Source organism: Mustela putorius, unplaced genomic scaffold (genome assembly GCF_011764305.1).
Source record: "Mustela putorius furo isolate JIRA1106 unplaced genomic scaffold, ASM1176430v1.1 tig00003845_pilon_pilon_pilon, whole genome shotgun sequence".
NCBI classification, from domain to species: Eukaryota; Metazoa; Chordata; class Mammalia; order Carnivora; family Mustelidae; genus Mustela; species Mustela putorius.
Genome location: NW_025421998.1, coordinates 50122937 through 50138321, shown reverse-complemented (window position 1 = coordinate 50138321; position 15385 = coordinate 50122937). Strand labels below are relative to the sequence as shown.

The 15385-nt window shown below is 36.6% G+C and overlaps 1 protein-coding gene across 1 annotated transcript; it reads left to right on the top strand.

The window, feature by feature from the left end:
* Positions 1 to 3670: 3670 nt before the first annotated feature.
* Positions 3671 to 4769, top strand: PRPS1L1 (phosphoribosyl pyrophosphate synthetase 1 like 1). Its single transcript, XM_013051500.2, has one exon. The coding sequence runs from the start codon at positions 3771 to 3773 to the stop codon at positions 4725 to 4727; it is 957 nt and encodes a 318-aa protein (XP_012906954.1). The 5' UTR covers positions 3671 to 3770; the 3' UTR covers positions 4728 to 4769.
* Positions 4770 to 15385: the final 10616 nt, after the last annotated feature.

The window sequence follows — 15385 nt, the reverse complement described above, 5'->3', positions numbered from 1 at the left end:
CTAATCACTATCTTCACATCTATTGTATAAAATGACAGATTTCCAACTAAAAGCTCACTAAACGCACACAGTAGTCAACTCTAATTGTAAAAAATTACAAAACAAACTTTAAAGCATTTCTACCAATGTAAAGCTCAGTGGGACATTTTCTCAAAGTATTGTGGATGATTATTATGAGCAAAATAAATGAGGTAAGGTAATGTTACAATAACAATCTGGAACTATGAGTCAAATGAGTAAGATTAAAGGCACAAAGAAACTCTTCCTAATAAACAAGCAGATAACTGCTGGAAAGAAAAATATGTTCCTTGTTTGAAATTAACTGCCAAACATTCTCAACCTACACAAAGCTGTCATAAAGGACATCTAAATCTGTCCTTGTTTGTAACATGTGTTGTGACAAGATTTGACAGTTTATCAAAGAACTATAATTGCCACCTAAACATCTAGCATTTTGTCAACTGCAAGTATGTTTAGTGAAAGCATTTATTTTACTTAAAATACAACAACTGTTTTTCTCTACTTTCTAAAAGAATTGACTGAATTTCTTTTCTCCTTAGATGATCAAGCTGCATCAGGGCTCTCTCTTTGAATTATTTATGTGTCAATTGGGAAGGGTAAAAGAATAATCAGTAAGGCAAGAAACTATTTCCAAGGGAATGAATATATATATATATATATATTTTTTTTTTTTCTGGCTATTGACTCAAAAGACCTTCAAAATGTAGCAATTCTCACAGATCTGTAGAGATGACATTTAAATACACTTGCCTTGGGAAGGAGAAAGGTAGGCACTTTCTCTATACCACAATTTATTTATCCAGAGTAATTTATTAATAGATGATGTCTTAAATATAGAGAATGTGTTCTTCAATAGGCATTATTCCTACCCATAACTTCTGTTCGAAACAGCCAGTGATAAGATAAATGTCTTTATCAACCTACAGAGACCAAGGTAAACAGGAGCTAAATCCTCTTGCAACAGATTCACGTAACAGAAATGTCAGAGTAATAAAGATATTTCCATGACACTGCCAATTGTTCATTTCTTTTCAGAAATAATTTTTTGGAGAATTTTCTAGTCTCAGGTTTAGGGCTTTGTTCTTTGTTGTAGTTGTTTGATAATACAAAGTTACATTTTTAGCAAAAGTTTCTGCCTGACTTTTAAATTTTTCCTTCATTTTCATAAACCTCAAAGAAAAATGATAGATTGAGAAAAACTCTATTTGGAAATTCAGGAATCCCATATTTTAGTGCACACTCTGCCTCTAATTAGCTGTTTGATCCCAGACAAGTTGCTTCATTTCTCTGGGTCTCCGCTCTCTGTCTGTGAATCAGGATGCTGGACTGGAAGGTCTCGAAGGCCATTTTCATCTTTAACATTTTATGATTTCAGACAAATCCCTGGAACTACGAGGTGTTGCAACAGCCAGAACTTGGAGCAAAAATAGCAGCAAGACAAAAATTTCTCCTACTTAACACCTCAAGGAAAATGCAACCAACTATGTGTTTTTAATGTTTACATTAGCATTCAGTCCTATTTAGGTAATAATAGATCTATTTAAAAATCTGTTTTGTTTTTCTTTAAAAACTGAAAAATGTGTGACACGTTGAGAACACTAAGAGAAAAATCATTTTAATTGAAGCTGCAAGTACTTTTTAGTGCTGCTAAATTAAGCCACAGAATTTTCTTTAGAAATCACTGTATGTAGCCAGGCTGAGGAAGAGAATTATATAGTATAGATGTTTCTGCTGATTTTATGATAGGAAGGAACATGAATGGAGGGTTGTGGACAGAAATGACCTGGCAATAAAGTGTCTGAATTAAAAAATGGGCAGATGCTGATGTTGGAGAAAGATGTGACTGGATCAGCAGCAGGACATTTTGATTTAGTCTTTTTGACATAGTTGTTTACATGGCTTTATAATAATAGCACATTTAATATACTTTTTTCCCTAGTAAAATATTGTGTTTCACAGACATTGTCAAATCTTCCCATTTCTATTACCTACTCCAATTCCTGAGCTTATCCTATCAGTGAAACCAAAACCAGTGGGAGAGCTCAAAAGTAGGGTGTGAAAATATATTCAACAAATTATTTAGGAATTTCAAAATACAAAAAAAAAAATGGTTACTTGACTTTTGGCTAAATCAAAATGTTCCAGAAACAAATGTCAGTCACACAACTGGCGGGATAAAAATGTATGATCTATATCTGATGCCTCCATTATTTTTATGAGACAGTTTGTTATTGAAATTCCTGGTATCTGTTGTCCCTTCCACTTCTTTCCTCATTACTCTAAACCCCAATGCACTTAAGTACTTAAGCTATGTACTTAAAATTTGCTAACACTTAATCATCTTATATGTTTTATTAGTGCTTTTTTATTATAGAAAGTAATGGAAGTTCCAATACTACATTGATAGATGGCAATAAAATGTGACAGCCCTCCTTCACCCCAAATTCCCACCCACCTACTCCGTCCTTCACCCCAAACTCCCACCTATCTACTCCTCTCTCCAAAGATAATCATAATAAAAAGAATCTCCACAATGATTTGATGTTTTTACTATTACTTATTACTTACTACTTATTAAATACATAAATTTCATATTATATATATCATTTTGACTGTGTTTTTTACTGTATTTATATATATATGTATATATATATAAATGTATATATATCATTTTGACTGTGTTTTTTACTGTATTTCTACTATAGTTAGAAATATCTTGGGGATATTTCCATATGACTACACATAAATCAGCTTCTTTAATGGCTGCTGATGTGATAATTTACATTATATAATCATACATTATATGTAACTTTCCTATTGATGGACATTTATTAGTTTCCACCTATAATAAGTAATTCTAGAGAGACTACTACTTGTCAATCACCATCTTATATTCTGTAAATGGTACAACACTTGACACACAGAATACCTGAGGAAGTATTGACAGAATGAATTAATATAGCAACAAGTAACATTATCAATGTATTTTGGGGATGCCTATGAATATTCCCATTGAGTAGATTCCTAGAAATGGATATGTCCGGTCAAAAGATATACAAAATTTCCCTTGCAAAATTTATACACTTAACACATTCTCTAACAACAGAGATGTTATCTAATAGTTTGGGCCCACCTGGTGTGTGAAAATGATTGGCATTTTCCTGATTATTAGCATTTTTTTCCATATGTTTATAACTTCCTCCCCTACCCTCCCCCCCCCAAGCTATGTATACTACTTCCAAACTATTTTGCTCATCTTCTTCCTTACTGGATCAGAAAGAATACAGCCTAAACTGTATTTTAGACTTTTTCCTCCAGTCTGTAACTATCCTTTTAAACATATACATCTCTTATGCTGCAGAAGTTCTACATTTTTTTAAATTTTTTATTTTTTATAAACATATATTTTTATCCCCAGGGGTACAGGTCTGTGAAAAGTTCTACATTTTTATGTGTTTGAATTTGTTTCGCAGCCGTAGGGAACTACTATAGACACCAAGAGAATAAAACAAATCCATGAACTGAAGAAAGACTTGATTTTTCTCAGTTTTAAAGTGCGAAGTGGGGGCCAAACAGGAATTTTTTTTCTGAAGACCCAAGGTGCCCGTAGAGCGGTTCGTGGCCGGAAGTGGGACTGTAACCGCCCAGTAACAACCGGAAGTCCTTATTTATCCGGCGGTCGGACTTCGGTTGGGATCCTGGCAGCCGGGGTGATCGCTGGACGGAGAGTGCCTGGAGTGACTGACCAAATGCCAAATATCAAAATCTTCGGTGGCAGCTCCCACCAGGACTTATCCCAGAAAATTGCCGACCGCCTGGGCCTGGAGCTAGGCAAGGTGGTGACGAAGAAATTCAGTAACCAGGAGACGTGTGTGGAAATTGGCGAGAGCGTGAGGGGAGAGGATGTCTACATCGTGCAGAGTGGTTGTGGCGAAATCAACGACAGCCTCATGGAGCTTTTGATCATGATTAATGCCTGCAAGATCGCTTCAGCCAGCCGGGTTACCGCCGTCATCCCATGCTTCCCTTATGCCCGGCAGGATAAGAAGGATAAGAGCCGGGCCCCCATATCCGCCAAGCTTGTGGCGAATATGCTGTCTATAGCAGGTGCAGACCATATCATCACCATGGATTTACATGCTTCTCAGATTCAGGGCTTTTTTGATATCCCCGTAGACAATCTGTATGCGGAGCCAGCTGTCCTGAGGTGGATAAGGGAGAACATCTCTGAGTGGAGGAACTGCATTGTTGTCTCACCGGACGCGGGTGGAGCTAAGCGAGTGACCTCCATCGCAGACTGGTTGAACGTGGACTTCGCCTTGATTCACAAAGAACGGAAGAAGGCCAACGAAGTGGACCGCATGGTGCTAGTGGGAGACGTGAGGGATCGTGTGGCTATCCTGGTGGATGACATGGCTGATACCTGTGGCACCATCTGTCACGCAGCTGACAAACTCCTCTCAGCGGGAGCCACCAAAGTTTATGCGATCTTGACTCATGGAATCTTTTCCGGGCCGGCCATTGCTCGCATCAACAGTGCATGCTTTGAAGCAGTGGTAGTCACCAATACCATACCTCAGGAGGATAAGATGAAGCAGTGCCCCAGAATACAGGTGATCGACATCTCCATGATCCTTGCAGAAGCCATCAGGAGAACTCACAATGGGGAATCTGTTTCCTACCTGTTCAGCCATGTCCCTTTATAACAGAATTCTGTTTTAAAATAAAATAAGATAAAAATCAAAATACACCTTGCTTCTTGTTTGTTTATTTATTCCCCCCAACCCCCGCCTTGGAATTTTATGGAAAGTTCAGTAGAAGACCCAGCTTGCCCAGGTGTGACTTTCTACCTCCCACATCGGGTATATTAAGGTTTATCTTAAATTGAGAGGAGACAGATTGAGGATAATTGCTGGGATTTTTCTCTCTGGGTTGTCTCATTCTGGCTTCTTTGATTATTTTGTGAACCTTGCAGCTTTAACTACAGTTCAGCTACTGATTTCAGACTTTGAGGGTGTTGTGTGGAGGTGTTTGAAAGTGATTAGGGAGGTTTAGACTACATGTGAATGCTTCAGGATAAATAGCAACTACAGCCAACCTCAACCACCAACCTCACCACTACCCTTTCCTACCATCCTCTCCTCCCTTTTCTCCCCCCTCTTCTGAGCTGTTCCCCCTCTCATTTGTCACAAGCTCTTCAAGATGCATGCTAAACCCCTGCAAGCATGCTACAAGAGTAGCAGCTTTCAGTTTGAACAGCCACTGGGTAGGATCATGAGAGGAAGCTGGAAAGTGCAGCCAATGCTTCTGAAAAGGAAGGAGAGGAATCTGTCACCATCTGTTTGGAGCTTATATATCTCGGATTCTCGAGGGAGAGAGTGGAGAGAGAATCTCAAGCAGACTCCCTGCTGAGTGCAGAGCCCCCTGTGGGGCTTGATCTCAGGACACTGAGACCATGACCTGAGCTGAAACCAAGAGTTCAATGTTCAACTGATCTACCCAGGCACCACTGTACCTATAACTTCTAGTTTTACCTCCAACCACCTTGACCTTTTCCAGGACAAATATCCTGTTGTGTCCAAATGATCCAATCTTCTGGAAAGCAAATCTACTTCCTGCTATGCCATCTCTTAACATTTGCATTAGATATTTTTGCTGTAGCTTAATCTGAGCCTACTAACACCATGATTGTAGATTTTAGGTGATATTATAGTGCTTTTTGATGAAACATTTATCTTTGTCATCCTTCCTTGTATTCAGTTGGCATCTCGGGTGACCTCAGATAAATTTATGTTTAAAAGTTGGTATTGTCCTCCTGTTGGGGAAACTAGTAGAATATCTGCATGTAGGTGAAATATATGTGTATATATATATATATATATATATATATATATATATATATACATCTAGACATATCATGAAATTTCTAACTTCCAGGAAAATGCAGATAGGCCTTAAAAGCTGCTGGAAGATAAAACATAAAGTGATTTTAAAAGAACAGTATTCAGAATGCTGTTAGATTTTTTCATTTGATCTCTCAGGCAATAAGCAAAATGGAAAAAATTTTTGCATTCTGAAGGACATTATTTTCAAACTAGATTTCTTGCCCAACCAAACTATCATTTAATTTTGAAGGCAGAATTAAGGCATTTTAATATATTAAAGGACTCTGGAAATTTGTCCCCATAAGTGCTTTCTGAAAATAATCACTTGAGGATACTGAAAATTAAAAAAATACATATACAACTAAGAGGAACACATGAATTAAAAGAGATATTGGTGAAACTTACATAAAAATAAATTTTTATGAAGTTATTGTGAAGATTATCATAGTAAAGATAAAATTCATATAAAAATTGAGCCACAGTATAAAGCAAATCATTTTAAAATCTATAAATAAAATTCTAGATGATATCCAAAAAGCATAGGAGATTACGAGATGTAAGGATTGGTCTAAGTTAATAATTTTATCTAGTTTGGGAAGAAGGTTACTGACACAACTGACATTATAGAAAAAAACTATGTTAAAATATGTTTTCTAAAATTCAAGGACAAGTAAGATAAAAATGGAAAGAATTACTTGAAAATTCCTAGACAGAAAAAAAATGTGTAATGGCCACAATAATGACAAAATGAACAAAGTAAAAAAATCCAGATGAAGACAGGAAATAAATAAGGAAGAAAACATAGCAAATAGAAAATACATATACTTTAAAGTCAACATATTAACTAAAGTCAATATGTTAAATTAACTTTATGAAAGAAATTATTAGATTGGGTAGCAAAATTTTCTAATGATAAGCTGTTTACAAAAAGATACACCTAAACAAAAATTTTGATTAAAAAGGAATGATGAAAAATATATCAAGTCGGGCGCCTGGGTGGCTCAGCGGGTTAAGCCGCTGCCTTCGGCTCAGGTCATGATCTCAGGGTCCTGGGATCGAGGCCCGCATTGGGTTTTCTGCTCAGCAGGGAGCCTGCTTCCCTCTCTCTCTCTCTGCCTGCGTCTCCATCTACTTGTGATTTCTCTCTGTCAAATAAATAAATAAAATCTTTAAAAAAAAAAAAAAAGAAAAATATATCAAGTAAATGCTCACAGAGAGAAACTAGAAGGGATTTTTCAGTCAAAGTAAATGTGGAGAATGTTTTGCTGATTAAACCCCTCCAATAAGTCACAATCATCAAGAATCTTTATGTACCTAACAGCTCAACATTGAAATATAAAAAGAAAAACAAGTGAGAGTGTGAGGAAAAATGTATGAACTACATTAACAGAAGGAAATTTCAACAGAACTCTAACTACATATGGAAACTGAACAGATAATTCATAAATTACAGCATGAGTGAAAACATTTATAATATTAAAAATATTCATAGGTCACCAAAAAGTCTTCATACATTTTTAAAAGAAATTTACATAGACCATATACAGTGAAGAGGATTTATTACAATTGTCTTGACAATCTTATGAAAAAATACAACTATCAGTAAAATAGGAATAGAATGAAGCTTGCTTGACCTGATAAAGAAAATCCACTAGAGACTTACAAAGATATAATAAATGATTCCCACTACAATCATTCAGATATCTCAGCCAGTGGAATAAGGCAAGAAAAAAAAGAGAGCAATATTAGAAAAAAAGGAGTCAAAACTGTACTTAGTTAAAGATGTCATGATTGTCAACAAGAAATCCAACAATCCAAAGAAAATTTATTTGTTCCTACAGGAGGTCAGGAGACTGATTACACCTAAGTAATTGCCTCTCCTAAATACCAACAAAACACAATTTTAAAATATAACGTAAAAAAAATATTCCACAACCTAGAGCAATAAAATCTGCAAAATAACTGGTAAGAAACTCTAACACTTTAGGACTGGTATGAAAAAAGTTTGCTATAGGATATAGTATATTATGAACCTGGAGAGGAAGAACAATATGAGAGTTCCTCAAATCACCTAGTCAGTATAACTCCAATCAAAATCCCAAGAGGATTAAAAAAAAAAAACTTGACAGTTTTTCTTGAAGTTCTTTTGGAAAATAAATAACAAAAATATTCAAGATATTTTTCAAAATGTTTTTGTATTATATTAAGATATTATAAAGCTATAGTAATTAAGACCGTTTTGATGCAGGAATGAACACATAAATCGATATTACAGAATTTAGATTCCTGAAACAGACCTATGTACACTTACAGGAATTTACCATACCCGTACTCTTTTTAATGGAGGGATTGTATTACTGGAAAAAGAAGCATAACTGAATCAATTCTCTAGGAGATTCACTATTGTAAAGTCTCTATGGAGATGCTTTCCTGATATCCTGCCTTGGCAACCACTCCCGCAATCTACTCAGATTCTCTGAAATGGGGATGAGACTCCTGCCACAATTTTTTTCCTTAGATATCTTCATATAATTATTGGTCAATCCAAATGATAGTGATGCTTATAATGGGCTCCTTAATGTAAGCTGACACTGGCCAATATCTAACTTCGTGATGATCTTAACTTTTCTGCTTACTTGGTTCTATTCTAGAAAGCACCTCCAGCCTCTTCAAGACTTCTACTTCTTCCATTATAACACTGTTACCTTGTATATATGAAGTGTACCCAATGTTATTTCCACACATTTAACCAGTCATTTTGGACAAACTGTTCTCAGAATACAAAATAAACAAAAGAGAGGCCATAGGATAGTAAATAACTCAGATAGCGAGTATATTCATCCCATGGTTGGCAAAGTAACAGATAATCTAGCTGAAAGCTATAGTGTGCTTATTATGCTTATTGGTCAAGAACTGTATAATACAGTCCATCACACTGGGTACCAGCTTCTATTAGATGAGAGTTCACAACCGTACCTAAAAGTTGAAGGGGTGGAAATGTATAATGCATGTGTGTTTCTGTGTGTGTGTGTGTGTGTGTGTGTATACATACTCACACAGTTGGCCCTTTAATAAGTTGAGAGTTAGGGGTGCTGAACCCCGACACAATTGAAAACCCTCTTACAACTTTTGACTCCCCCCAAACTTAACCACTAATAGCCTATTGTTGACTGGATGCCTTTTCAATAACATAAACACTTAATTAATACACATTTTGTATATTACACATATTACATACTATATCTGATAATAAAGTAAACTAGAGAAAAGAAAATGTTATTAAGAGAATGATAAGGGGGCACCTGGATGACTCAGTTGTTAAGCATCTGCCTTTGGCTCAGGTCATGTTCCCAGGCTCCTGGGATCAAACCCTGAATCAGGTTCCCTTCCTAGCGGGAATCCTTCTTCTCCCTTTACCACTCTCCTGCTTGTGTTCCCTCTCTGTCTTTCTCTTTCTTTGTTAAATAAATAAATAAAATCTTAAAAAAAAAAAGGAAGTCATAAGAAGGCAAAAACACATTTACCATACTGTACTATTTTTTTTAAAGATTTTATTTATTTATTTGACAGAGAGAGATCACAAGCAGGCAGAGAGGCAGGCAGAGAGAGAGGAGGAAGCAGGCTCCCTGCTGAGCAGAGAGCCTGATGTGGGACTCGATCCCAGGACCCTGAGATCATGACCTGAGCCGAAGGCAGCGGCTTAACCCACTGAGCCACTCAGGCGCCCCATACTGTACTATTTTTATTTAGAAAAATCTACATGTAAGTGGACAAGGAGTTCAAATCTGTGTTGTTCGAGAGTCAACTGTGTATCTATGGGAGTGTGTGTATTCATATATATATATATATTTATTTATTTGTATGTATATTACAACTAATTTTGCCAAAGTGGCATTCAGACAAGTACATGGCAAAGTTGGCGTATCATGTCATTAGATAAATAATGTAATGATCAATCAATAACGATAGATACCTAGTAACTGGGAAATCTTTTTTTTTTCATCCTTAAATGATGCATAAAAATAAATTCCAGAAGAAATGGTCATTAGAAAAAAACTGTAAAGTACTGGAAGGCAATGTGGAGTAACTTTCATACTCTTGTATTGGACAAGGCAGTACAATGCACAACCTTTCAGACGTAAAATCATACCTTGAAATTTTTCCCTCTCCCTTTCAAGAACTATACTCATGAATTATCTCTTGTGGCAAAATTTTGAAGTCTGTTGGTCTAAAGGTAGAGACAGTCATAACAATTCTCCTGGTCTTTAATATATTCATTAAATTCATTTAGTTCAACAGACTGATCATAGATCATTCCCATTCTCAATACCCAATACCTCTCTGAAGGTTTGTTTGTTTGTTTGGTTTTTAGAAACTTGCATCCAGGCTTCCTTATTTGGGGATCCTATCTTTTATCTCTATGAAATTCCAATTTTTGCATTCTATTAGGATTTATTGGCAATTGGTTTCCATATATTTTTATATAACATAGGAATTATTTACTTTTCTGACCTTTCAATTATTTCCCTTCAGGCTAAGATTTTATTTTGTTTTATCTTATTTTATTTTCTGTTGACCTTCCTCATTCTCCTTGGCTCTGAAAACCATTAGAAGATTGATAACTATTTGCTTATCGAGGTGCCCTTTTCTACCTGACTTTTTATGGTACTGTAATACAGGGGCTTTTCTCCCAACTCTTGGTCCTTCTCAAACTTCTTCCCCACTATCCCACTGATAAAGCTCATTCTCAGTCACTGTGGGCAAATCTTAAGGGCAAAGACCTTTTTATATAACAATTATCAAAGGTAAGTACTTACCCTAACATCCTCCTATGGATTCCCTGTGCACTTCTGCCAGACTTATTTTCTTAAAATATTATTTGTATTACTTTAATGTCATAATAAAATTTTCAATAATTCCTTTTTATTGTTTACAGCAAACCCCCTCCTTTATTTTCAGGCATGACCATCAAAATCTGGCCCACTACTCCCAACTTTCTGCTCTGTTCTTATTGGCTTATTTACTGCTCCAGAAAATACTTGCAAATCTCTGCCATCATTCCTTTACACACGTTCTCCTAACTTTCAATTATCTTCGTTACCCTCCACTTGACTGAATCTTACTTCAAGGCCCACTTCTTTTACAAATATCACAATATCTGATCTCTTTGTGTCTCTCTCCTGCAAACTCCTTTTTCTTGCATCATTTTTTACAATGTTGCCTATTCTTTTTTAATTTAATTTTTGAGTGAGTGTGTATGTTCCAAAATTCATTGTTTATGCACCGCACCCAGTGCTCCATGCCATACGTGCCCTCCTTAATACCTACCACTAGGCTCACCCAACCCCCCACTCCCCTCCCCTCCAAAACCCTTAGTTTGTTTCTGAGAGTGCACAGTTTCTCATGGTTTGTCTCCCCCTCTGATTTATGAAATGAATTTCGGTAGTCATTAAGGACTGGGAATATTTCATACAGTCATTGTATCTTTAAGACACCTTATTTAATGTTTATCATGTATCAAGCAGTCAGTTATTAGGGCTTGGTGGATATTTCTACATTGATATAAACCTTACCTAATGATGGGTAAACCTAATAGTAGCTAAGTAGGTGTCTTAAATACCAACCTAAAGATTCTGTATTCATTTAAAAAGTAAAAGAGAGCCATTGTAGCTTTTAAAATGAAAACAGTACTTTTTTTTTTAAATAGTACTTTCTGGAAGACAATACAGCAGCACTGTGCAAAATGAACTGGACTGGAAAGACTCTGCAACTGGAAGATCCAATGTGTCTCGGTGATTTCCATTTTGAGAAATTAGGCCTAAATAATATTTTTTTTAATTTATAGTAAACAAAGAAGTCCTCATTTTCCTAAACCCTAATGTACACAAGGGATGTTCACTGGAATTCAGTCTGAGTATACATTTCTAAATGCAACACTGACAGTATCTCTTATCAAATGACATGATTAATGATGTTTTCTTCAGAGTGGCTTCAGTTCGTGTTTATTAAGATGCTTTCCAAATCCTAATGCTCATTCAAAGATACAGTCAGATGATTCTACTTATGAGCATCTTACAAGAATCAAAAAAGATAAGGCTGTGATTGAATGGTTTTAAAGAATACATTTTACCCAGATTTAATTGTTATTCAACTAGTGACTTCTTGTTTTTATATTCACCTTTCTTTATTTTCTAGAAAAAAAGCAATTCCTTCACATCTTTGTAAATGCTATGTGATGACTGGCATAACTCATTGCTTAGAGCTATGCCCTCCCTTTTAGAATATTAAAAAGAGTTCGATTGTCATATAAGCAATGGGTCTACTTCACAGACTTAAAATCTTCCTCCTTGCTTATTACCATTTAGTTTTTACTTAATCGCCCTACCAGTTAAAAGAGGATTAGGGACACTAACCCTGTGAAAGTCTCCAGGAGTGATAGACCATGCAGGGGAACAGAAATGACAAAAACTTTGAGGTGGGAACGTGCACATGTTAGAGCAACAAAAAGATCCGTGTTGCCCAGAGTGGAGTGAGCAAGAGGAAAAGCAGAATGAGAATAATCAGTAACTTGGGCAGAGCCAGATTCAGTGTGTAAGCCATCATGTGGGCTGAAAATTCTCTGATCACCAGTCTCTATCAAATTGATGTGTTGTTTACCCATGGCTGGTAAGTGCCCAAATCTCTACCAGTAAGATTGGGTCTTAAATTATCACTGCTCAATAACTTTACGTTTGTCCTTCACAGGAGCTTTCTGAATACAAAGGCAACTCTAATAATCCCAAACTTGCCAAAACTTAAAATTCCAGGCCTCCTACTCTTAACTTCCTGTATTTTCCAGATAAGAGACCTAGGAGACAGTAGTTTTAAACAATTAATCTAGGTGATTCCTATGATCAGGCCAGCTTAGGAAACACTAAGTCCCAAAAGTGAGAATAATTTTGAGAGAATTAAAGTGAGAGGATTTTGAATGTGGGAGGCAGTTTGGAGCAGTAGCATACCAAATTATATATTACATTACTAATATTTGTGGCATCTGTAGCCAACACATGGCACATGGCTGCCATTTTCCTCACCTATGACCATGTGCTTCACCTCTTATGGACCCCAAGGCTCCTTCCTGTTAACTTAGACATGACCTCAGATTTCTTCTCCATGCAGAGATCCAGGCAGCAACTACCAATTACTAAGATCTGACAACATATGGAACTTGTATGCCATCTCTCCTGTGGGGTTATCCCTAGACCAGGAGGTCTTCTCAGCGGATTTTTACTTTGAACAATATTGTATTCGTTTATAGAAAAATGTATTTGGGGCGCCTGGGTGGCTCAGTGGGTTAAGCCGCTGCCTTCGGCTCAGGTCATGATCTCAGAGTCCTGGGATCGAGTCCCACATCGGGCTCTCTGCTCAGCAGGGTGCCTGCTTCCTCCTCTCTCTCTGCCTGCCTCTCTGCCTACTTGTGATCTCTCTCTGTCAAATAAATAAATAAAATCTTTAAAAAAAAATGTATTTGTATTTGGGGAGTGAGCTGTAGGGCTAACTTTGTTTTATTAACTCAGAAAATATATTGATATAAATTTCATAACTGCAGCATCTAAAATCAGATTTAGACATTTCTTTTGTAAAAGTTTATATATACAAACATATTTTTGAAATATTAGACCCTGAAAACAAGAACAAGCTTAAGAATTAAATAGACCTTAATTTTAATTCTGGAATGTATTGCTTACCAGCTATACAACTAACCAGTTAATACATGTCTTTGAATCCCCGATTCCTCATCTCCATAATGAAGACAAAATATCTCACACGATTACTGTGATTCAATATGAACATGTGTGAAACAGCTAGAACAGTTTTGGTCACATGGTATGTACATGAAATAAAGCCTAGATTTCCTCTTTTCCTTTGCTTGAAACAGAAATCTTCCTCTATTAATAGACTTGCTCATAGACTTTTTCCTGTGTTCCTCTATTTGGTAACAGAATTTGGATAGTGTAATGTGGAAATCTGAAGAAAAACTCTAAAACGTTATTTATTCAAAGTTTGATAACTAATATGTATTCAAACAAGCGAAATCCTCAATTAACCTTGTTTCTGTGTATGGGTATATGTCTAGCCTCATATAAGGAAACCATGGAACCATAGTTCCTTAGAATTAAATGGGATCCTCCACATCATTAGTACAACACCTTGAATTCCTACAGGCAAGTGATGAGAAAATAAGCTCAAATTGGGGTCTCATTTATAAAAAATGTTTTCCTGGAGTTTTAATAAGGAATTGTCCAAAACTACACTTTGTGCTTCTTCAGTAAAGAATAATGTCTTTGAATATGTGAAATCTTCAAATTAAGTTATGTGACTTAAACTACCATGAAAAGTCTGGAAATGTAAGTTAACCTAACAGAAGTAAATATAGGAAGAATTTATACACTCAAAAGTTGTCTACATAGCTCAAATAATCAGAACTCTAAGTGAGTCAGAACAATACAATCCTTATACATGATATTTCACATTTTACTGAAGTTGTATGTAAATGTCTCTAAAATTCTCCCAACTTCTTTGTTTCCCCTGCCCCTTAGGCATGTAGTCGTCTTCAGAACATACATCAATAGGCTAAAATATCAAAAAAATTGGACTATAGGGTCTTATTACTTATATTATTACATCACTTCCAAGTTCCTCATTTTGTACCTCCCTTTGCTTCCTCAGCTACTCTCATGGGGAACTGGTAGTTTCTGAAACAATTCTAACAAGATCAGAGATCAAAAGCTTTGAATGTGCAACCTGATGTAGGTTTAGAATTAATCACCGCAATGCAACTGCTACCCATAATGGTTGGGCTCCCACATGTCCTCTGTTTCTTCTTTACCGTCAACAGAGCTCAGCCCAAGGCCTGCTCTATGAGGACCAAGCTTCAGGTCCCTAGGCATTCCCTGGGTTGGCATATTCTGACATTCCTTTTGTGTTTGCTATTAGGTCGGGATTTTCCTTTGATTATCTCTCTTCTCCATATTCTGTCTGCATTGTGCTCTAGTTCCTGTTTGTACTGGGGCCCTACATGGAGCCCCAGGTGATGTCAAGCCTCAAGAAACTTGCTAGCTCTAGTGTGTGCATCCGTTCCTGAGGAGAAGCCTGGAATAGCCTGCTATGTTGTCACCTCTGGTCAGCCCTCCTGCACCATCACTTCGATTTCCTCTCGCTGTGTTCTGCCCAGCGAATCAACTCTTCTGATTCTGGCATTGCCAGTATCATGCCCAAGCATGCCTTTTGGATGCTGTGCTTTGGAGCTTGCTTCTGACCTCACTAGGGCTACTCTTTCACTTCCTATACCCTTACCTCTGCTAAGTGGGTAAGTAGCTTTCCACCTGGTTTTTGGCTGTGACCCACTCCCTGCTGTGGTCCCTATGTGCTTTTTAACAAGGCCAATCCAAGTTACTTCTAGTACTAGTACTTCTAGCTCTCATGCCACTAATCTTAAC

Excerpts from the sequence above, each read along its gene's own strand:
- PRPS1L1 (XM_013051500.2), top strand. The coding sequence starts at position 3,771 with ATGCCAAATATCAAAATCTTCGGTGGCAGCTCCCACCAGGACTTATCC.